Consider the following 25,151-nt stretch of genomic DNA (forward strand, 5'->3'; position numbering starts at 1 on the left):
AATTTATTTCTAATAACTCAAACTTATAAGTAAGCAGAGCATTGTAAATTGTTATTTTTAGTGATAAATAATTTGAAAATGAAATTTGAGATTGCAAACTCCAGTGTTGTAAATAGAATTAGTTTGAAAATCCTGCAAATAATGTGTTTTCTGGTTTATGTTATTTTCCCCTCATTCTTTATTTCAGCGTTCATTAATATGATTCAAAAGTCTTAAAAAAAAGTCTTCATGAATAAATTGTATTATTTTATGAAACATTAACTTCCCAGAGGTTATCTTTTCTTAGGTGGAAAAGGAGAGTAAAAGATTCAAAAATAAACAATAAAACAAACGCAAATGCATATTCGGAGCTTTTGAGATTCAGGCTGAGGGAGAAGAAAATCTTATTTCTGTTCTAATGTTAATATTTAGATCAACTTTTGCCCTTATGACGTTAATCTTTACTTACCTCAGCTCAGGACACTTAAATCCTAAACTTGCAAACTGAGCCCTGTCTAGCCCTAGCGCTAATCTTGAGAAATGTAGCTAGGACTTTAGAAATGCAGGGTGTCCCTTGGAAGCCCCATTCTCCAACCCCTGCTGGTCTGATACAGTTGTGAGGGCCACCTCACTACAATGTTCTGTATTTCCTTCTGTTTTTCCTACCGACTTAATGGGCCCTTTGCTGAACTTCCCTCTGACACCTTTCTCAGCTTTTGCCAAACCCTGCTCCAACTCAGAACACTTTCTGTAGGCCATCTGACTTGCAGTTAGAGTTACCAGATTTAGCAAGAATGCAACAGGACAACAACAGAACAGAACTCCCAGTTAAATATGTATTTGTTGTTTAGCTCAACAACACATAATTTAATTCTTTTAGTATAGTATGTATGCCCCGTGCAAATTTATGGGACATGCTTAACACTAAGAAGAACTATTTGTTGTTTTGCTGAAATTCACATTAAACTAGGTATCCTATCCTTTATTTGGCAATGCTACCTGTAATATGTGTCTGGAAATATGTCAGCTATTTTGCAGAGAGTTTTTTTCGAATTACCATGCCCACCAGGAGACAGGTATTGGCACTCCTATATTAAAGATGAAGAAACTGAGGACAAAAGGGATTCAATTATTTGCTCTTTCCCTTTCCCAATGGCACACACAAATTTTAATAGAGAGGGAGCAAAGTATGGGGAAGAGAGAGGTACCTGTGTTCTCCCATCAGACCATCGGATTCAAATTGGATTTCTGGTTTTCAATAATACCTGTAGAATTTGGGGCAGCTGGAGCTCTGTAAGTTTCAGTGCCCTATCACACCACCTGTTGGTCACCACCATACTTCCTGAGAGAGTTGCATGATGGAAATGAAGTCCGAAGCGGACAGCGAGCACATGTTATTAGCATAATCTGAAAGCTAGTCAGTACTTTCTTAAGTAGATTTTGACCACACAATAAGGCCAAATTATTATTACTTATAAGTCACGTGCACAGTGTGTTGCTTAAGGCCTCAGTTATTTTAATTATAACCACATTCATCTTATTTTAACAAATTAATTTTCCTGGCAAGCATTGCACAGTATTTCCTTGAAAGTGAAAGGACACCTAGAAGGCACTACACAGCATGCTATTTGATCTCAGGGTCAATAGTGTTACCACGGGCACTAGCTGAATAGGGAAAGGATGGGACTTGGAGTAGGGAAGGAGTAGTGGCCCCAACTAGGCTCTGAGGGTATTTCAGGTATACAGACACTGAGACAGAACAAAAATAAAGACAAGGAAGAATATCTAGATGCCCTGTCCCAACTGCTAGGGTTAAAATGTTTTTCTAATAATTACATTGTAACCACAGAAAATTGAAAATAACCGCCAAAAAAAAAAAAAAAAAAAAACACAAAACATCAGGCCTCAAAGTTAACAATAAAGATTAACCAGACCTAGCAAAACCTATCTATAGATCATAGATGTCACAGAAACAGAAGTAGAGACTCTCATACAATGTATAAGCATCATGTCTGGCTCCAGATCACTGACCTAACCACTGGCAAATTCCTGGTAAAATTTTAATAAAAGGCCAGAGATAAAAACACTTGGTGGCAACCTGGTTGACCCCTCTCACTCCTGAGATCTTTTTCTATATCCTTGCTTAATAAAACTCTATGCTCTGCTTACTCTCCTTTGTCCTGGAGATTCACTCTTAGACTCCGTGAGACAAGAACCTCTCTCCCCTGCCTCATAGCTAGCATATCAGAGGCTATTTTTCCCCCTTCTTGCTTGTCTTGCTGTCCCTATGACCCCTCAGACTGTTGCAAAGTTGCTTGCTTTCTGTCTTAGCTCTCAAAAGACTGCTGCTTCTGATTTGTCTCTCATTTTAAAAAATAAAGGAATAATCCTTTTAGAATTTAGGGCACATTACAAGCCAAAAGATTCCAAATGATGAAATACCACCTTCTCGGTGGAATAAATATCAAAGAAGTATTTCATGATAGCTTTTTTTTTTTTTTTGATGTGCAGAATATTTGGGTGGTGGTTTTGTTTATTTTCCCTTTGTTTCCCAGCTCTTGATTCCCTTAGTTTGTGCACTGCTACATCCAAGTTACCAACAGCCTGACTTCTAACCAAGTGGTTTGCATTATATGGAGATGCATCGTTTTCTAAAACAAAAAATAAATAAATGAATACAATTAGGTAGATGATTATGATGCTGATACAAAACCCAAATAGTCACATTAATCACTCACTGTACCAGTCCCATCAGCACACAGACACATTTCAATATCTCCCATTAAAAAAGTAAAAATAATTGTGAGAAAAATTGGTGTCACTAGAGCCATTTTAAAATAAAGCCTAAGCAGCCACCGCAGAGAAACTGCCTTATGTGCCTTTGTTTGCTCTGGGCCAAACTTTTGTACTGGCTAAAAAAGCAAGTGTTGTAAGCAATTGTTTCAGAAATCAGTGGGACAACAGATATCCTGGTCACAAGACTGAGACTTGTGGACTTTCTGAAGATAAAATCAACAGTCCATTAATGTATAACCCGGAGTAGTTTGCGACTTAACAGCCATACAAAGCTTGTTAACACCCATAGAAAAACTTTGTCTTTCCTTCAACTCATGTAATTGCCCCCTTGCCTTTCCTCATAAAACTGCCCTGGTTTCACCTGCAAGTGAAACACCATTTGGGTCTCTACCTGAGTCTGTGCTCCCTGAATTGCACTTCTTTGATCCCAAATAAACGCTCCTTTGCCTCTCATCCTGGCTTTTTTTTTTTTTTTTTTTTAAGATTTTATCTATTTATTTGAGAGAGAGAACGAGAGAGAGAGTACATGAGAGGGGAAGGTCAGAAGGAGAAGCAGACTCCCTGTTGAGCAGGGAGCCCGATGCGGGACTCGATCCCGGGACTCCAGGATCATGACCTGAGCCGAAGGCAGTCGCTTAACCAACTGAGCCACCCAGGCGCCCCTGATCCTGGCTCTTAATTTTAAGTTGACACAAAGAGGCTCCTGCCCTCTCTTTTCCCTATATCCCAGACTTGATCTCCCTGCTCGACTTCAGGGAAAGTAAAGTCTCATCCTTTCCCTCTTTGAAAAATTGATTCAAATTGAAATTTCTAATTCCTCTTCTCCCTTTCTCTTTGGAATCTATCCATTAAAGCTTTCGTTCCCAAACATTCCATCAAAAATCCCACATCTTTGCCACCAATAACCTCCACATTTCCAAACCCACAGACCTTTGTGTACAGTTTCATATAGTTTTCATTACACTCAGTCTATATTTGATACTTTTATTACCCCTTCCTTGAAATGTTCTCTTCATTTGCTTTTGGGGAGATTATTTGTTCTCCTAGTTGCCTTTCTAAGTCATTGGCTACTCATTCTCTCTCCTGGTTGCTCTTCTTTCTCTGGGCCTCTAGCCTAGGAGTGCTCAGGCATCTGCTCTGTCCACCACCTCCATCCGTCTCATGGCTTTAAATACCATCTTCATGCCCTTAGATACCAAATTTATATCTCAAACATCTACCTTTCTGGTTCTAGAACTAGAACCCCTGAGTTCTAGACTACAGTGTTGGAATTGTTATTTTATTGCTAAAAGTGTCTGGTAAGATAGACACTTTAAACTTAAAATGTTTAAAATAGCACTTTTGGTTACAAAATCCCATTGGCATCCTTATTTCAGAAATTGGCACCTCTGGTGGCTCAGGTCAAAAACTTTGGGATATTCTCGCCATCACTTACTCTCTCATATCCCACACCCAATCTATTAGCAAATCCTGCCAGATCTTCCTTCAAAGTATGGTCATACCTTGTTTCTGTTTTTAAGATTTTATTTATTTATTTGACAAAAAGAGATAGCAAGAGAGGGAACACAAGCAGGGGAGTGGGAGAGGGAGAAGCAGGCTCCCCACCGAGCAGGGAGCCCGATGTGGGGCTCAATCCCAAGACCCCGGGATCATGACCTGAGCTGAAGGCAGACGCTTAACGACTGAGCCACCCAGGCGCCCTGGTCATACCTTGCTTTATTGTGCTTTTCTTTGTTGCCCTTTACAGATACTGCATTTTTTACAATTGAAGGTTTGTGGCAACCCTGCCTCGAGCAAGGTTATTGGCGTATTTTTTCCAACAGCATTTGCTTACTTTGTGTCTCTGCGTCGCATTTTGGTAATTCTCACTACATGGCATTTTTTTTTTTCATTATTATTCTATTTGTTATGGTGATCTGTGATGAGTGACCTTTGATGTTACTATCATAACTGTTTTGGGCCACCATAAATGGTGCCCAAATAAGACAGAGAACTTAATCAAGAAATGTATGTATTCGGACTGCTCTACTGACCGGCTAGTCTCCCATTTCTCACCTTCTCTTCAAGCCTGCATAATATATGCCCAACCATAAAAAAATTTTTAACTTGTCATTAACAAGTGCTCTATAAAAACTGTAGATTTTCATATCAAGGAGTTTTATGAAATGTCTAATTTTCATACCTCCAGAAACATTATGAAACCAGTAAAAGCATGACTGAAATTTTGGCTTTTAAACAAAATATGGAATTCTAACAGTGATATCATTAGGCTATTATATTGGTTTGTAATGGTTTATCAGATAAAATATATTTTTGTAGCTAATATTTTAACTCTAGTCATAAAAACATATTATTTTGGTATCAATCCTTAAGAGACTGATACACCAAAAAATAATGTAATTTGTATAAGATAAAGACTCAGTTGCTTTTATATAACAGAGGTCAGTGGACAAGTTAATACTGACATTTCATTCATAATAAATCTACCGATTATCCTATCAGGTTCATAGTATTTATCATGTTATTAGGAAGGAGTCTAGGTAAAATATTAACACAAAATATAAAAATAGGGTGGAGTTATGCTTTTTAGCACTTGGATCTTTTTTTTTTTAAGATTTTATTTATTTAATTGACAGAGAGAGAGAGAGAGACAGAGAGAGAGGGAACACAAGCTGGGGGAGTGGGAGAGGGAGAAGCAGGCTTCCCGCCGAGCAGGGAGCCCGATGCGGGGCTTGATCCCAGGACCTTGGGATCGTGACCTGAGCCGAAGGCAGTCGCTTAACCATCTGAGCCACCCAGGCGCCCCTTAGCACTTGGATCTTGAGTGCTATTGACTGGGAAGGAAAATTGAAGCAAGAATAATTTCTTGGAACTCATAAATCTGACCAAACACATTTTAGTTATATCTGACTGTGAAACAGTCAGAAAAATAGTATTTTATAGAGTAAAATATATTTTTTTAAAGATTTTATTTATTTATTTGACAGAGAGACACACAGTGAGAGAGGGAACACAAGCAGGGGGTGTGGGAGAGGGAGAAACAGGCTTCCCACTGAGCGGGGAGCCCAATGTGGGACTCGATCCCAGGACCCTGGGATCATGACCTGAGCTGAAGGCAGACGCTTAACGACTGAGCCACCCAGGTGCCCCTATACAGTAAAATATTTAAAATCACATTTTGGTTACTGCATTTTATTACTTAGTGAAATATGACATATTATTTCATACCTGATAGGTCTTTTGAAGTATTACATTTATATGTTACTGAAATTATGACTTTGATTTTTAAAATAATAATGGATTAATTCCAATTCAGACTAAACTTCAGATTTACAAGTGCACTGAATGTTATAATTTTTTCCAAAAACAGAAAACATTTGGAAAATCATACAGAACTAATCACATTGTTATTTCCAAGTAAATGGATGCTGTCAATGTGATTTTTCCATGTTTTAATGAGCCCCCTTATACTATAAAAACATTAGTTCTCCCCTACTTCACTGTGATAAAGTATTTCAAAACACTTAGTCAAATGTATTTTAGTTTTATAGCTATCTTCATAGATGCAGCCCTCTGGGGGGATCTTGTTTCTCCTTCTCATACCACTGATGGTAAAATACCACTGCACTCTGAAATGGTTTTGCAAGTGATCTTATGTATACCCTAGACTGTCCCATAATGTAATTCCTCCTTCTCAAATAAGTTACACTAATGCATGCATATTTTTTTAAAATCTACTTTTATATTTTATCTATTAAATTTAAAGTACTTTACACTGCAGCTACTACTCATTGTTTTATTCCTTATGGAGTAATTTCTCACCTAATTCTTTGGCAGGGTCGGGGGAGGCAGGTAGAATTTGAAGTGAGAGAACACTGATGCTGTCATGATAGCAATAAAATAAATCCAAGGGGATTGGAGCCCTGACCCTTTTGCAAAGTCATCAAAATGTTTCAGTTAGGTTAATTATAATAATGTACCACAAATAATTATAGAATCAGAGGGTAAGGATTTTTTTTCTTCACTCTGGAAACCACATGAACTATTATGTCAGGAAATCTAATTATAAGCCTGATAATAATTACACTAGATGGCCAGATGACAGTCTTTCACAAACTTAAACTTGTCTCTACATCTCATGATGTCTAATTTTAGTCTGTTCTCTGCCCTTACCCTTATAATATTAACCAGGCAGGTATCAGCATGCTAACATGTTAAAATTATTAGTTTGCAATCAAATGCATTTCCTAAGACTGTTTAATGCCTCCTTTCAATAATTCATGGTGAAGGCAGCCTGGTGAAAGAATAATAAAAGGAAATGAAAGTTAATAGTTTCGAGTCCTAGTTAATCTTCGTTCTGTCACCTATTAGCTCTAATTCACTTTTCTTCTATGGACCACACACTTCTCATCTGAAATGTTAGATAGTGTCATCATTTCGGCATTTTTTAATTCTAATAATAGAATCCATACACTTCATACCTTGCCAGTGTAATGGTATCATTCATGTTAACACAATCTTTAACTGCTATCCTTTTGCTACACTTAAGGCATCTCTTATTGAGAAAGGTGTTGTGATGAAGTCCTAGAATATTTATTTTGTTAAGTTAAAACATATAATAAAAATAATTTCAAGTGTAATTTGAAAATTAATTTATTGGTGAAGGGATTTGTACAAACTTTACATAATGAATAGGGACACATATTAATTCCTACAGAGATTTAGAATGAAAAAGCACTGATTCTTACACTTTCTTTGATTTTCCTCAGTTTTTCTATTATCTTTTGAAAACACAAAATGGTTGCAGGAGGGGGAAAGACAAGAACACACAAAGAAAATACACTCACTTAAAAAATAAATGGGGTTGAAATAATTGTTCTTTCAATCACTTTATTTCCTGTGTCATATATAAGTAAATAAGAAGGAATCATACCTATTAAACACTAATATTATTAAATCCACTTTGCATTATAAATATTAGAAAATACATTATTATCGCATGTGTTCCTACTAGTCTAGTGAAGTTACAGCAATGTCTATGAAGTGCCCACCCCTTAATGCATGGGTGTATTCAGATATATATATATATATATATATATATATATATCCCAAATATTCCAAATCAGAAACAAAGTTCATTGCATTAGAAGTCTAGCAAATCTGTAATTTGTAATCATTATAATTACAATTTATTATATGGAAGCATGCCTATTTTTATTTTTTTATTTTTTAAAATTTTTATTGTTATGTTAATAACCATACATTACATCATTAGTTTTTGATGTAGTGTTCCATGATTCATTGTTTGTGAAGCATGCTTATTTTTAAATTGTCTCAATTATTTAAAAAAAATCTTGTACACTAAGAAATTATGGCTTAACATTTAATTTAATCACACCTACTTCTTAGTACAGAAATCAGGAACTATTCTTATTTTTTTTAATAGATCAGTGAATCATGGGACTGAGAGTTTAGTAGTATATTTTTGTTTCCACTTAATAAATTGTTCCATCTGTGATAAGATTTCTTCCAGTGTAAGGGAATAAATAAGAAATAAAATACACAAGGGTAGCAGCAGATAAGCTACAATGAAGTTACAAATACTTCGTTAGTAATTTTTTTGGTTTCATGATATCAAAATAGGACAAAAGAAAAGTGTGACATAACATTTATGTCTGGCAAAAAAATGTGTTAGGAAACATTAACCACTTTAGAGGGATTCTGAATAAATGGATTATCACCAAAAAGACAGAAGCCAGTCAACTGCCTCAATTTTATTTGATCTTTATTTGTTTGAAAACCTCATTGATTAATTCCCGTGGAGCTGGGAAGTGAAACAATTGTATGTTTTTTGGGAGAAGGCAAGTTTGATCTTAGATAAGAATAGATTGAAGCAGTTTTTGCCTGGTAGGAGGAAAATATATATTGTTTTAATGGGAAGGAGGAATGCAATTCTCTGTAAATGATAAGGTAACATTTGCATATGTCAGCGAGGGAGGCATATTTATATCCCCATTTTACAGATAAGGAAAAACAGTAGGGCGTTTTAAGTAAGTTGCCTAAGGTGATATAAATATAAGATCTGTAGAAAGATGAACACTGGACACATCAGGGCTGTCACATACAATTGGGACAACTATGTAACTGCGCTGTGAATGGCTTCCCTTAAAGTTATACACTGGTGGAGCTCTGAATGTAGCACCTGGAGAGGATACAGTAAACAAAAGATGATCTGACCCAGTGGGAAGCAACGGGAGGGGTCCTGGAATAATGATCCTCCACTATCTTACATTCTGCTACTAATTATATTTTGGCTATTTACTTTCTTTAGCTGCTCTGGTCTGTCTGATAAATCAAGTTTGATGTCACCAATTTCCTGTATAATTGGGATAGTACTGAATGGATGGATGTCATTAAGTTCTGCTTAATTTAATTTCTTGGCCATCAAGTTATTGCTTGGATGAATGATTGATGGATATATATGTGAACTGATATTTCAACATATATTAGTATAGAGTATTGGGTGTAATGCACATATGGACCTGTGTGCTATTTGGGTAAGGTTTTAAATTCATTTTCAAAGGTGGGATTGAGGGAAAGCAGGAACAAGCAAAGTACACATAGGTGGTAATTACAATCAGCAAAGGTTTACATGATAGTGTGGCTTCTGTTTTAGAAGGAATTTAAAACACTACAACTAGAGATACCAAATCTGAATACAATTTAGTGCTACCACAGAATAATGTTTTCTTATTTTTGCCCATAAGTCAAACTTAAAAGGCTTTTATATGTCTTGGAAATTGAAAAAATATTCTAAAGTAACTGCAAAAAAAGGTGTTTCATGTAACTGAATGAGAAATATAAAGGTTAAGATTCCCTTAAAATACAAATTGGAGGAGTTTGGATTTTTATGTTCATCCATGACAGAGTGATTTAAACTGGATTAGCCTTCCCACCATAAACAATTATAATACTGGACAAAAAACAAAACAAAAACAAAAGACAAGGCAATGAGTTTCAAGAACCTGAGAACAGGCAGCACAAGTCTGTGTTATTTGAGAGCAGGGAAGTCTAAGGTGAGCCCGTGTTTACTGTGGTTACTCATCTGCAGAGAATTTCTTGTCCAAGATGCAGGGAGTGTGAGGCTAAGCAGTTGAGTAGCTTCACTGAGGTCGAGAGACAGAAATAAGAGTTCCCGGATACAGAAGCTGGAATCTGGGGCAGGACTCCAGAGAGGAAGGAGTGAGGCTCAAATTCTCTGCAGGGATTCCCTGCAGATTTTTGGCTGAGGCTGGGCTGAATATGTACAGGGTGAGTGTCTAAGAGGCAGACTAGAGAGAAGATGCTGCAAGGCTGAGAGCAGAAGAGAGATGGGAAAAGCTGGAGAGTGAATAACTATCATAATGTTGTCAACACTTCATTTACATCTCATTAATACCTCTTTAAAACTCAGTGTCCAGCTGGAGGCAAAGACAAGCCTTAGAAGTAAGGAATACAATGAGACCTGGTCTGTCCCATCCTAACAGACCCTGAAACCAAGTCCCTGCAATACCCTCAGTGAAGACAGACTTTTGAGTTTTAGTCCTGCCAAGTTGGAGGATCTATAAAATATCCTGGACCTCCCCTGGGTCCACTCTAACAAAATATAAAACCATGCCTATTACACATTTGAGACAAACTTAAGTGTATACACATCCTTTAATTGAATGGCCTGGTAAAATAGAAAAACATTCTTCAGTGCAAGCATACTTCTTCCAAGAGGGATAAAATAATATAGATTTTTTTCTGCATATAATCCACAAAGTCCAGTATAAATTTGAAAATTATTAAGCATGCAAAGAAATAGAAAAAGAGAAACTGAACCTGTGAACCAGATAGTGGATGAGCAAACAAAACCTTAAAACTATTTTAAATATGTTCAAGAACTTAAAAAATAATATCTTTTTAAATAGGAGATAGAGAGGGACTCTTGGCAAAGAAATGAAATTATTTTTAAAAAAGGAAGTTTTTATCTGAAAACTAAAATGAAATAAAATAGTCATGGGGTGGGTTCAGCTACAAATTGGAGAAGGTTAGAATGGTCAATGAGCTTGCAGAGAAATCAGTAAAAAGTACTTAATTTGAAAAACAGAAGCAAAACTGAAGAAAAGGGAGCAGAAATTTAGTGACCTGTGAAATATTAAACAACCTAGTACATGTATAATTGGAGTTTTAGAAGGAGATGAGAATGAGAAGGAAGCAGAAGAATATTTGACGAAATGCTGACCCAAATATCTCAAATGTGACATGAAAAATCAACAAGAAGAACCTTAGTGAACCCCAGACCAAATATATATATATATATATATACTTAGAAACATCATGGACAAACTATAGAAAACCCAAGATAAAGAGAAAATTTTAAAATCAACCCAGAGGGGTGAAAAAAAAAAGATATTGCATACAGGGGGGAAGTCATATGAATAAAAGCGCACTTCACATCAGAACTAGAGAGACAAGAAGATAATGGAAAAGAAAAAAAAAATCAATTCAGTATTCTATATTCTTAAAAAATATCCTTCAACAGAGGTAAAATAAAGGCATTTTCAGATAAAAGAAAGTTGATGAATGGCTAGTTGTAACTAGCCAACCTACACAATGAGAAATCCTAAAGAATGTTCCTCGGCACGAAGGGAATGATGCCAGATGAAAACTAGAATCCATAGGTAAGAATAAAGAATGTTAGAAATGGCAATTCTGTGGGTAAACATAAAAGACCATTTTTCCTTTTCTTTTATGAATTTACATAAATATAACTGATGGTTTAAAACAAATGATATTTTAATGATATTTAATATTAAGTGAGATTTTATATTACACATTGCCTAGCCATATGACAGCAATACAAAAAATATCGAGTATACGTGAAACAATATTGTTAGTTTCTTGCATTTGTGAAGTAGTAAGGGTGATGGAGAAAATGGGAAATGTGAATTGTGAAGAAAGTGGGAAATGTCAGTTGCAAAATGCAAAATGTTTCAGTATTAACTATAAGTTGACTTTCACAAGTTAAAGAAACAATTGCTAGCCCTAAAGCAACCATGGGAAAAAATATTAAAGGCAAATTAAAATGTCTATATAAAATGACATTTTAAAAAGCAAGATGATGTACTTAAAATCATATTGATAAATACATTAAATGTCAAATGGATTAGTCATACCAACTCAACTGTAAGGAAGATTTCTTTAGAAATATAAGTGGAATAAAAGAATAGAACAAAATGTGTAAACGTAAGTATGGGAAACTTGACATGTCTATCTTGATATTAGACAAAGCCAACTTCGGGATAAAGAGACATTTCATAATGATAAAATGGTCAATTAATCAGGACTATATGATCCTAAATATGCATAGAAATTAATAACATAGATTTGAAATACTAAAAGAAATTAGCAGAGCTAAATGGAGAAATGAGTAATACCACAATTACAGTTGAAGATGTTAATACCCCTCTCTCAGTTTTTGAAGCAAGTAGAAAATATATTAGGGAGAATATTAGAAGACCTGAATGACCGTGAACTAATTAATTTACAGAACACACCATACTATGTAACGGAAGAGCACATAAACTAATAACCCATACAGTCATATGCTGGGTCATAAAATAGTTCTTAATATATTTCAAAGGGGAAAATCTTACAGAATATTGTCTACTACTAGAATGGAACTAACCTAGAAATCAATAACAAAATATCTAGAAATTATCCAAATACTTGGGAGTTAAGTAACAGTCTACTAAATGACCCATTGGCAAAATAAAAAATCACCAAGAAAAATTCAAAATTATTTTGAATTTAATTTTTTTTTAAGTAGGCTCCACACCCAGCATGGAGCCCAACAGGGAGCTTGAAATAATGACCCTGAGGTCAAGACCTGAGCTGAGACCAAGAGTCAGACACTCAACCAACTGAGCCATCCAGGCACCCTTATTTTGAATTTGATTATAACAAAAAGTACAATTTATGCTAGATATTATTTAAGAAGGAGAATTTGTTAAAATGTATTATGAACCATGAACTTGAAAACTCATTTTCCTGAATAATTATTACTGCTCCTAGTTCTACTTTTTTACTTTCTTAATGTGCCATTTTTGGGATATGAAGAAGTAGAAAACTGCAGTTTCTCAATCTTGGAATAACCAACATTTGGAATGAATAATTCTTTGTTGTGGGGGCTGCTCTGCACTTTCCAGGAAGTGTAGGAGCATCCCTGGCCTTTACCTTGTTAGTAGCACCCCCACCACCAGCTGGGACACTCAAATACAGATCCAGACATTAGTGAATGTTCCCAGGGGTGGGAAGGTGAGGGGTCAGGGGATTAATCTCCCTTCACTGAAAACCACAGAGCTAGAACATAGCTTTTGTGGTCAGATAGAGGTGGATGGATTTACAAACTGTACATTTACCAACTTTGTTTCCACTGGAGTTGACTTAACCATTCTAAACTTCTATATTTATTCCTAGGTATACTTTAAAGAAAGATAATGTATACCAGGAGATTAACATTATGTTTGCCAACAAGTCAACTCTCAACAGGTATGAAGTATTATTACTTCCGTTCCACTGTGCAAATGTTGCCTGTAAAGAAACTCCCCAACTAAAATGACATTTTGTGAGAGCCAAACTACTTTAAAAATGAGATTATGGTTTATAATCTCATTTGTGTGAATTTATCATTATAACTGAAATGTGTCAATCTTCATATCTATTCTGTTAAGCATCAAAGATTTGCTTCTTTGATCTGTTGCTGTGTGTCAAGATATTAGCCACATCCAATTCTCAGTATTCTCCATTGTGACATGAGAAAGTATAAATTCCTTGATGATTTCCACATGCAAAATAAATTCCTTTAAAAATCACAGGCATCAATAATTTTAAAGAATGTATCTCCTTAAATTCTTTACAATCTCTAGAATTGTAAGAAAGAATTTAAAACATATTAAAGCGATTTAATATGGATATAGCCTTTAGGGTGAGAAGAAAATGAGATAGAAATCACTCTAAAGCTGCTCTGGAAATGATGATTCTTCTTCAGCAGAAATTGAAGCTGATGTGGAGAAGTCATAAGATTGTGCAACTATAAAAAATGGCTAACATATCTTGAACATATGTACATTTTTTACTCATTCTAGCCTTTACCTGTTTTTGTTCAATCATTTGATAACCAAATAATTTGATAAATATGTCATATACCCACACTAGTACTTTAATGAGTTTCCAGTAAAACCAGTTTCTCTTTTCAGAAGTTAGTTCAGTCTAGCTTGGGAGGCTTAGCATACAATGAAAAATCCCACAGAGACAAGTTACAGTCAACAACTTCTGTTGAGAGTGAAAAAGAGGACTGAAGCAATTACAACCCTAAGAATTAAAGATATGCTTGGTGAAACATGTGGGTGTGCAGGACCTTAAAAAGGAGTAGGACTCGTGTCATTAAAAAGGAGACGGGTAGCTGTTCTAAACAGGGTGCAGAGCAAGAACAAGGATGGAAGGTTATATTAAGCTTAAAATCTTTGGCATTCGTGAGATAATTGGCCTGCCAAGAAGCCCGGTATTGTTGGGGAATATGGGTTGCAGTAAGATTACAGAGGTCTCTTAATGAGAGAAAGAAGAATTTTTGCTTTAGACAGAGTGGATAAACATTAAAAATTTTTGAGAAGAATGACATCATACAAGTACTTTGTAGGAGATACATATAGTGACATGAAGTAATAATGAATTTCAAATGGAGGTTGGAAGAGAAAACTAGAACACAATATCACTATCAACATTCTTTCCAATTATAAAAGATAACATGACAGATTGGATTAATGCACCTATCAATTTGTGAGTTTCTGCAAGTACTCACAGTATTTTAAAAACAGATGCCCAAACTTCTATTTCTTTTGTTTTTCTCACTGATACCAATTATCCCAATGTATAAAATTCTTTTGTGGGTTACAAAAAAATACCCCTTATTTTCTATACACATAAATTTGTATATTTAAGAGATACAAATTAGAAAATATATTTGAACAGATTGTTTTCTTCTGACTCCTGGGGGCATAATATCACAATATTTATAACATATAAGGAAAAATAAGTTCTACATACTTCGGATTAGCTAATGTCAGCTATATGGCTGCTCAAGCTGAAAGCAGCTTAGCTAAACCTGACGACCCTTGCAACTGCTCCTGTCCAGTCACCTGAAAGCTCTGAACAAACCTATTAGGGGAAAAATTGATAAAATGCTGAACTCTGCATTTGTATTTGAAGTAATCTGAGGGCCAACCCCATCACCATCTTGCCCTTTGATTTTCCTGAATGGTAATGTGTTTTCCCACCTATCAGTTACCACTACCTCTGTTTATGAACATGAGGAGAATATATATTTCTACTCTTCCCTAAACCTATAAACACTATAAACTTTCAGGTTAAAAAGTATGGTTACAATAACTTTAGCTTTCAAGGTAAACATCTATTTGCATATAAACTTTGGCTAAGATTACTACTACAGTACTTTGCAGTATTTTGGAAATGAAATGAGAAAATATTTTTTCATAAAAGTTCTTCACTGATTTAAGCACCCTGATGCAAGAAATTGAAATTCATTATATAATAGAAACCAAAAGTAGCTTATGGTACAAAAAGAATAAATAATTAAAACATTTCTGTGCTTTTAATGAAGTCTATACCAGAGAGCAAGCAAAGCTAAGCAAAACCAAACAAAATCAAACAAGAACCCTGACAAAAATCAGCACTTACCCATATTTTGCAAAATTTGCCCAGTATTTCATTATGGATCTACTCAAAATTTCCTCAGCTTTTGTGTAATTAGCTCTTCTTTCCAGAGGTAAACCAAAGACAAATTCAATTTCATAACCATGCATCACTCCCATCCATTCTGGCCAAGGAAGTTGGGAGGATCGGTGCTCAAAATAGTAGAAAAAGGCATTATTTCCCAATTCTGAGAACTTTTTGGTGAACTCCAAGGCCGGACATATGATATTGTAGTCCCCAAGAACATCATCCAATGCATCACGATATTTTTCAGCTCTCTGATCATCTAACAAGTCCACATAATAAAAAAGGATCGATTCCCTTCCAAATTCACTCACTCCTGGAAAATACTTTTTTAAGCCTACTTGAAAGTCTTTTCTAGTTATGATACTGTCGTTATCTTTGCTGAAACCAGGAGCACCATATACTAAAAATGCTGTCCCTTCATCTTTATTAACACCCACCAAGATCTGGGCTTTTTTGAACTGTCCAAGTTGGAGTAGTATGTCTGGAATGTCAGTGAGAAAATCACCATCCACAACTGGACCAAAGTTTACAGACAAAAGAGTATCAGAGGGGACAACCAAGATTTCATTCAGTAGAATTTCCTGGGGATCTTTGTTTCGAAGGCATTTGATTATCTCAGTCTCATTTTCTCTAGAGCAACCAATAAATTTAGCTAAGGTCAATGTTCTGTTCCTGGCTTCATCGAGAGACATTACTGCCCAAGGGGCATTAGAGGATCCACTTTGCAGAATGGCTCTGGTAAACAATGGCTGGCTTCTAGGAGAAAGTAAATGAAGGCTAACTGAACCTGCTCCTGCACTTTCTCCAAAGAGAGTTACACTTTTAGGATTTCCACCAAAGGCAGCTATATTTTTTTGGACCCACTGAAGTGCCAACTGTTGATCAAACAAGCCCATGTTCCCTGGTACCTCGGGATTTCCTGGTAAAGCTAAGAATCCTAGGGCACCCACCCTATAGTTCATTGAAACTACAATAACTCTTTCAACCCGAGCCAGAAATTTGCCATCATAAACAGGTAAAGATGATGTTCCGGTTTGAAAACCACCACCATAGATCCAGATCATTACAGTCGCATTTTTTGGTTTAGGTGTTGGAACCCACACATTCAGATATAAACAGTCTTCACTGAGATCGGTGTTTGGGTTCCACATCTCTGATCCAGGGAAACCTGGGAAACTTTGATCTGTGTTCTGATAGCAAGAATTTGCATATTTTGTGGCATTCCAAATATCGGACCACTTGGTCAAGAACTGTGGCTTTTTGAATCGAAGTCTACCAAGAGGAGGCTGTGCATAGGGAATTCCAAGAAAGGCTGTTACTGTGCCACCAAGAACTGGCAAGTTCATTCCTCTGACTTTTCCATTCTTGGTGGTAATTATGATGTCTTCTTCCGTGAGTGACTTCCCAATAAACACCCAGAGCAGAAGAAACCGGAAGAGAAATCGGATGCTTATGATTGTACCCTTGCTCTGCATATTGATTTCTGAAAGAGAGGTAATTAGGAAGTTTTAAAAGCCTCATGCATCAAGTATTATATTTTATTTATGATAATTAACTGAAATAAAGTAATTCTTATTAACCCTAACAATTATGAAAACTAATAAATCTGTTACTACTATAAAGGTTTTGTTAAAAAAAACCACACACACAGAAAATGCTTGGAGATATTTCAGTTTTCAATTTAGAACAGGAATAAGTGGAATGGAAAAGTAGAAATTATTTCACTTGGAGAAATTCATTATCAGGTCTCTGTAAGGAAGATTTAGTATTTTAAAGAGGAAGTTTGTCCCAGGCATATATATATCTATATGTAGATATATCTATATCTATATCTATATAGATATAGATATATTTTTTTTTGACTGACCCACCAAAAGTGGCATTAAGTAGTAGTCAACTTATGAAGATATCATTTCTACCTCGGTTAGAGGAAAAAATATAAGCTCATGTATGCTCTGAAATGTGTACAGTTCTATTCATGGTCAGCTGACTCTTGACAGAACTGTGAAGTAGATTGAGAACCTTTAAGGATCCTTAGACTTATGTTACTGGCTTTTTCTGTTTCCATGGTCCCTTTGTGGTTCTTTTTGCCTCATGGTTTCTTCCTCAAAACAATCCAGAAGACAATTTGGACAATCTATTCATAGAATATTAAGTAACAAAAATACAGTAGTTGTCATTGAACCTAAAAATTGTGAAAACTAACAAATCTGCTGCCACTGTAAAGAACTATGGGAAAAACTGGAAGAGAAACTGAAGATATATACCAGAAAAGGTGAGTAACAAAGAAAGCCTTCTCTACCTGAATTACAATGTCAATGGAGAGAACCAGCAGCTGATAATATAATGTGTGAGAGGAGATACTTTGAAGGAATTTTACACTCAGGGATTACTCAATGCACATCTGTTATTTGTTAATTGATTAAAGTATATGCAACTGACAAGGTTGCCTATATGTTAACATATGACATGCGTTAACATGGTCAGACTACTTGCATTTTGATAGTGGACAAAATAAGTGAGATTAAGAGGGCTAATGCTGAGGAATTACTGGAAAGAGTAGAAGAAAAAGGAATCTTTGAGACCTACAAAATTATAACTATTTGACATTTTATTAAATAATATTTATTGATGACATGAAAAGATTGCTTGTGGAAATCAAAGTTTTACTAAAAATTCATAGTGTGGCACCTGGGTGGCTCAGTGGGTTGAGTGTCCTACTCTTGATTTCAGCTCAGGTCATGATCTCATGGGTCATGAGATCTAGCTGCATTGGGCTCCAAGCTCAGCAGGGAGTCTGCTTCTCTCCCTCTACCGTCTTCTACTCCTCCCCCCAACTCGTGCTTGTGTGTGCTCTCTCTCTTCCTCTCAAATAAATAAACAAATTCATAATGCACACCTGAATTTCTTTAAAATTAATAAAACCTAAAAATCAGATTCTTAAACTTCACATAACAAAGAGGGACCCAAAAATGTAATGCCCATATCATTTAAAAGAACTAACATCTTTATATAACTGAAAGAAAACCTGATTAAACCAGTCAAATACAAACACTGATTCTCATCCACATGATAATAACAAAGGCCCATAAATGTAAAAAAAATTTTTCTGTATTTTTTTTGATACTGTAATTATAAATACCAGCTATGTGTCTAAGAAGCTAATGCTGTGAGCATTGAGAATCTGTATTAGTGTTTTTATTTTTTTTAATTTATATTGTCTCAGAAGGTAGAGGGAATAAAGTATTACCCTGAAAACTGTTCCAGAGTTAGGATTCTCACATTTTAAATCAATTGCATTCACCAGTGCTAATGGTACAGCTAGTGATCAACAAGTATTTTTTGAGCCCCCCAAAAGATCTGGATAACCTGATCAATTGTATTTTGTTTAGTGTGCTTATGGATATCTCAATCTCTGTCTCTGTCTTTCTACCTATATATCTAGATCTAACACTATCATTGTCCATGTATATGCATGTCTATATATAATGATTATAAAAATAATAAGGTTTTAAAAAATCAAACTGTGAGATTATTTTATGTTATCAGTTTTGATACTTTTGAATCTGTGTTGACTGTTAAATACATTATTGAATTACATAATATTTTAATACTATTTCTATACTATTATATTTATGATTTCTATATTATTATAATATGATATACTATTTATGATAATTAGAATGATATCATAGTATTATGATAATGTAACAATAATGTAAAGGTTCTTGTAGACTTAACACTTACTAATGAAATTTTATATTTCTGACAGTTCAGGAATTTTAGAGGTATAGATACTACAGTCTTATTTTTTTTTCCTTCTGATAATTTCTAAGCCCTTTCTTTTAAATAGATGGAGGTGACATTTGGAGAACAAAGTGCTGCAGCATTTTGTTTTGTTTTGTTTCTTTTTAAAAGCCTGCTTTGGAAAGAAAAGAGGAATTAAGACACAAAGCAGGTTTACTCTAAGATGCATTTCAACACATTAATTGCAGCATCTTTGATTGTACTCATTCCTCTCTGTGGCCCAGTTCAAGCAATGTTCTTCTGAATCTCAAGTAAAGATCATTCATTTGTGTGTGTGTGTGTGTGTGTGTGTGTGTGTGTGTGTGGTTTTATATAAATATTATTTTGCCTTTGTAAACTAAACACCTAATGCTAATAATTTTTGTTCTCTGATAATTTTCAAACGTTTATTCTACAGTTTAATAATTTTATTGCACAGCAAGTATAATACTACCAAAACATTTTGTTTTTATATGTAATTAGTAAATTAATAATTGTCCTTGAATATTTTAAAAATTATCTACTATAACACGTAAAAGGTTAGTATCATTTGTATGTCACTTAGTTTGATTTTCTTGTATGTTTTTATTTATATTTGTGCTGACTAGGTGTCAATGTTGTATAGTATGATTTATGCAAATAATAATCTTGCTTTCTCAACAATGACCTATGAGTCATCATCTCACAAATAATGTAATTAGTAACACTCAAAAAAAATCATCGTAAGCATGTGGTCACAGCAAGAATGGCAATATAATCCCAACTCTCCATCATGGTACCTGTTGGAGAGTTTATATACCATATTATGAAGCCTAGACTTTAATATGAAAGTATGCATGTGCTCCTATATACATTGTTAGTGTAGGGTAATATTTTTATAGTTAGCTGCAGTACTGATTTAAATAAGCCATTATGTTGTCCTTTTCATAATCTGGTATTCTCTATTCTAACAGGTTGCTCTGTATTTTTAGTATATGTTACCACATGATTAAATAATCAAAAGATGAATAAAGGAGACTAAGAAAATGTTATTAGTCTATATATCTAAATCTTTATTAATAATTAAAACATTAAATAAAACTTCATTTGTTTTTTCAATAAATTCTGGTGCGAGTTGGCTAATGTCACATTAAATAAACAACTTAAACTCTGAGAATACATAACACATCATAAGGAATGGGGAAATTTTTCATACCAACTACAACTGAGTATCTGAATTAGATCACTTAACTTACTGCCATAGTTTTGGAAAGAAAGGCAAGACTCTTTGGAATTGCAAGAGAAAATGAATGATGGGTGTGGGAAGAAGGAAAAACCTGAAAGATAATGAAGACTATAGTATTCCAAAGTTGTCAAGTGCTCTGGGATATCAAAATCTACTGGCAATCTTTGGAAAATATTTCAAACTTTCAACAATATAACTTTGAAAGTAAAAAAAGGCAAAAAATTACTTTTTTCATTTTTGATTTAATTTTGAAAGTATTATCAACTTTTTAAAAAGATTTTATTTATTCATTTGACAGAGAGAGACACAGCAAGAGAGGGAACACAAGCAGGGGGAGTGGGAGAGGGAGAAGCAGACCCTCCATGGAGCAGGGAGCCCGATAAGGGGCTCGATCCCAGGACCCTGTGATCATGACCTGAGCCGAAGGCAGATGCTTAATGACTGAGTCACCCAGGCACCCTGAAAGTATTATCAATTTTAAGAAATATATGTTATGCCATAAGACATGGCTATAATAAAATGATTGACAGAAAGCTACTTATTTGCCATACATTTGCCATAGCTGATTATCAACCACATTTTCAAAATAATTGGCCACCCAAGGACTTCTTAAAAGATGGGCAAGCAAATATTGATAATAGTTTTCTGAGTGTAATTTTCCTGTTTTTTAAAAAGTTATAATATGCATTTCTATATAAAAATAAACCTTAAAATAGTGGGGCAAGAGCCATCTAGATAATATGATCTAAAACAAGCGCCTCTAAAATATATTTGGTCAAATTAAACAACTAAGCCTTTATACCAAACCTAAAAAGCTTGTTTTGTTGTAGGCTATCTGAAGTGGGGAACTGAGGAAGTCTATTTATAAATAGACTATACCACTGTCTTTCAGGGATCCTTCAGATACCCATTAGTCCCTAAAAGAATGTGTACAGATAGAAGACACTATGTTAGGTATGAGAAGCATAAGATCTTTATCTGTCCTCAATCAGGAAGAACATTCACAAACTTTTCATTGTGCGAATAATTCAAACATTTGACATTAGAGAGGTATCTTGGGTCTTCTTTGAAAGTTAAATCTGGTGTTAGGTTGACATCTATTCAGTTATAATCCTCTAACATCCTACAGTTTTTATAAGAATGAGCAGATTTTGGCATGAAAGCATTAATATGAAGACAACATACAATTTAAATATGTTATTATTATCAAAAAATGATTCAGAGCAGAAACTAAATTTATAAACAAGATGTGATTTGTTAAGATATTATTAGCCCATATTTTAAAAACTGAAATGTGGAATAGATCTCAAACATTTTCTTACAGTTAAAGAAGCAGGACATTAAAAACAACAATAAAACAACTTAGCAAATCCAATTAGCAATTTTGTCATTCAGAGGTGATGTTATTTCAAAATCACAGAGAATTCTAAAGATGTTCATTTAAAGTATAAAGCCACTCTTTAAAAACTCATGTTCATCCTTAAACAAGTAACTATTTACATAAGTGAAATATATTTATCGTAAGTATGAGATAGTTTATATTATGGAAGGCATTATACAGACTAGTGATAGTACCTCCGAGTTGAGTTTATTATTGTGTAATATGTTCCTAAAAATTGGGAAGGCCTACTTTTGAAATAAAAAATGAGGGGCGCCTGGGTGGCTCAGTTGGTTAAGCGACTGCCTTCGGCTCAGGTCATGATCCTGGAGTCCCGGGGTCGAGTCCCACATCGGGCTCCCTGCTCAGCAGGGGGTCTGCTTCTCCCTCTGACCCTCTTCCCTCTCGTGTTCTCTGGCTTTCATTCTCTCTCTCTCTTTCTCAAATAAATAAATAAAATCTTTAAAAAAAGAAATAAAAAATGAATTATAAACAGAAATCATAAACAATGAAATAATTTCATCCACATTTCAGTTTACTTTTAATCATTCACACATTTTATACTCAATGCTTAATTCTCTGATTAAACAAGAACTGATATCATCAAAATAAAGGTAGGTGTACAAGACTATAGGACGAGCAGAAAATCTATATTTGCTAATTGTTTGTATAATAGAAATAATAGCAAATTTACAATATTATGCTATAATTTAAATGCACATATTTTAAAAAAAGAGGACAACTAGAACCAAGGGGGAAAAGTTTGTATATCAAGTTAGAAAACAGAATTTTCTTTTAGATATAAGAAACTTAGACTTTATTCTTTGCCAATTGATATTGTTTCAGATGACAAAATGTTGATTAAGAAAAGTACCCTGCCAAGCCAGACAATAAGAGAACTATTCATTTCATGCCACTTAAAAAAAAAAAAAAAATTAAGAAAGAAAAAGGAAAAAGGAAATAGAGTAAGACTGGTCAAAAACCACTTTTGTTACTCTTTTTAGGAGAGAGAGAGATTCACTGAATTGTGCATTTAAGCGTAAAATACAGCATAAAATGTTTTCCCTTAGGGAGCGCACTGAGAAGATACATCAGTGATTCCACAAGTGCTATGGTTACACAAAGTTGAATAAATTCATTTTTTCCTCAGCAGTTAAATGGACTCACTTTGCGTTCCTTGAATAATAGGCAGATTTGATGCATGTGTCTGCTCGCTTGCTTCATCTGTCCCATTGGCAATAATTGTTCTCCACAGTGCACCAAAGGGGCACAGCAAACCAGTGAAGGTATAACAATCCTCCTACAGAATGAGCTTCTCAGTAAGTTGCATCTCTACACGAACATGTAAATTCAGAGCCGCTTACCTGACTCACTGCAACAAAGATGATAAAGTTTGCAAGGAGTGGAAATCATGTAATACTTCGGGGAAGCGCAGGATGCAGCTGCTGCTCCAGCCTGTAAATTGGACGGCACTGACATTACAATCAACTGTTACTGACAAAGCTCGCGAGAGTTGGCAGCCGCAACTCGATCTAGAGGCAGCCAATCTTTACTTTCTGACATCTGTTCAGAGGCTAATGGTTATGAATGCACTAGTGATTCATTTACAAAAGTATTACCAGATTCATGCTTTACGATTGCAGGCGCTCATTTCAGAGTGAAGGAAAAAAAAAAGACACAGAAGTTTCTTTAACAGAAGCTGAAACTGAACAGAAAATGCATGTGTTTTCCTTTTTAAATACTACCAGATATTTTAAGGTCTTTTCCCGTTTTTATAGAATATAATTTTTTTGGGGGGGTGCTCATTTTAAGATTTAAAGACGTATACATGGTTCTCAAGAAATTTGGTATTGAAATTCTTTGTACCTTTAACCTGTGCCTTTCCCGTAGTTATAAAGGAGTGCAAAAGAGAAAACTGGAAACAAAATAATTACTCTGTAGATAAAGCCATGCAAATCAAAAGATTAGTTAGGTTAACTGAATGAATGTCTCTGTTATGTATGTCCTTCCAAGCCCTGTGCCCCAATACTTATTTAAGTTCTATAAATCTCAGCACTGGTAATTTCCTGTCAGGGGTCGCGCAGGCAGACAAGTGTGACGAGAAGCCACAATTTTCTGGTCAAGACAAAAATACAATGAATAATCTTCACTAAACTCTTAAAAAGATACATTTGTTGGCTGGAAGAATGTGAATTCTCAGGAATGTATTTATAACTTTCAGGCTTATCTGCCTTGAAATATATATTTGGGAAAGTGAAAAAAAAAACTTCTAAGGCTTGATTTCTCAACGCAGTTACAGTCTTTATCTTTTGCAAATGATAGCTTTCACTTTTAAATCTCTCACTTTTTGGCTTACTATGGACTAATCAGTAGGCATGTAATTGTAGGCAAACCTGTTTTTGTTTTTAATATTGTGTTAAAATTTCAAGCGTGCAAGTATAAGAACAGTCATTTGTTATTGATACTACTTTGTGCCAGTCATTATAATTGACAGTTACATAAATTATTTTACTTTATTCCAAAAGTATATTAGTTAAATATCATTAACTATATTTTTCAGATGAAGGAGCTAAGTCTTATAAAGATAAGAAACTTGTTAGATATCCTACCACTAGTAGTGGTTGGAATCAACATTTTAACTTGATCTGTCTGATGTCATTTCATGTTAATTGTTTCCAAGTAATACCCACTTTGGTCTTCAAAAATGTATTTTCTGCAAAAATTGCTACTCAGGAATTATTTATGAGATTAAAAAAAACCCTCCCAATCACAATGATTTGTAATGCATTTAGAATATAGTTTATATAATGACAACCTAGTCACACAAAAGTTACAAAATACATGGTCTATCTAAAAGGAGGAAGGGCTTTTTAAAAGGTGTATAATGACAATTAAGCAATGCTTTATAAAGTGATGGCATTTCTGTTTAAAATGCAGTCATTCTGGGGCGCCTGCGTGGCTCAGTTAGTTAAACATCCGACTCTTGGTTTTCAGCTCAGGTCTTGGTCTCAGGGTCATGAGATGGAACCCCGTTGTGGGCTGCGCACTCGGCGGCGTGGAGTTGACTTGAGATTCTCTCTCCCTCTATCTCTTCCCCTCCTGCTTGTGCTCTCTTTCTCTAAAATAAGTAAATCTTAAAAAAAAAAAAAGTAGTGAAAGAGAGTT

At 34.9% G+C, this 25,151-nt stretch overlaps 1 protein-coding gene across 2 annotated transcripts in view; it reads right to left on the minus strand.

Moving 5' to 3' along the window:
• BCHE (butyrylcholinesterase) overlaps positions 1-23,488 on the minus strand; it is a 60,706-nt gene extending 37,218 nt beyond the window's left edge. The window contains exons 1-2 of one of the 2 annotated variants that reach the window (XM_027587489.2): positions 23,351-23,488; positions 15,556-17,080 (exon numbers count right to left, since the gene is read on the minus strand). In XM_027587489.2, coding sequence (XP_027443290.1) covers positions 15,556-17,080; positions 23,351-23,465 — 1,640 coding nt within the window. In that variant the 5' untranslated portion in view covers positions 23,466-23,488. Of the gene's footprint in view, positions 1-15,555; positions 17,081-23,153; positions 23,282-23,350 lie in introns of those variants that run through there. The other variant, XM_027587490.2, reaches the window with a different exon arrangement.
• Between the last annotated feature and the right edge of the window lie 1,663 nt (positions 23,489-25,151).

The sequence above is a fragment of the Zalophus californianus genome, chromosome 1 (genome assembly GCF_009762305.2).
Source record: "Zalophus californianus isolate mZalCal1 chromosome 1, mZalCal1.pri.v2, whole genome shotgun sequence".
NCBI classification, from domain to species: domain Eukaryota; kingdom Metazoa; phylum Chordata; class Mammalia; order Carnivora; family Otariidae; genus Zalophus; species Zalophus californianus.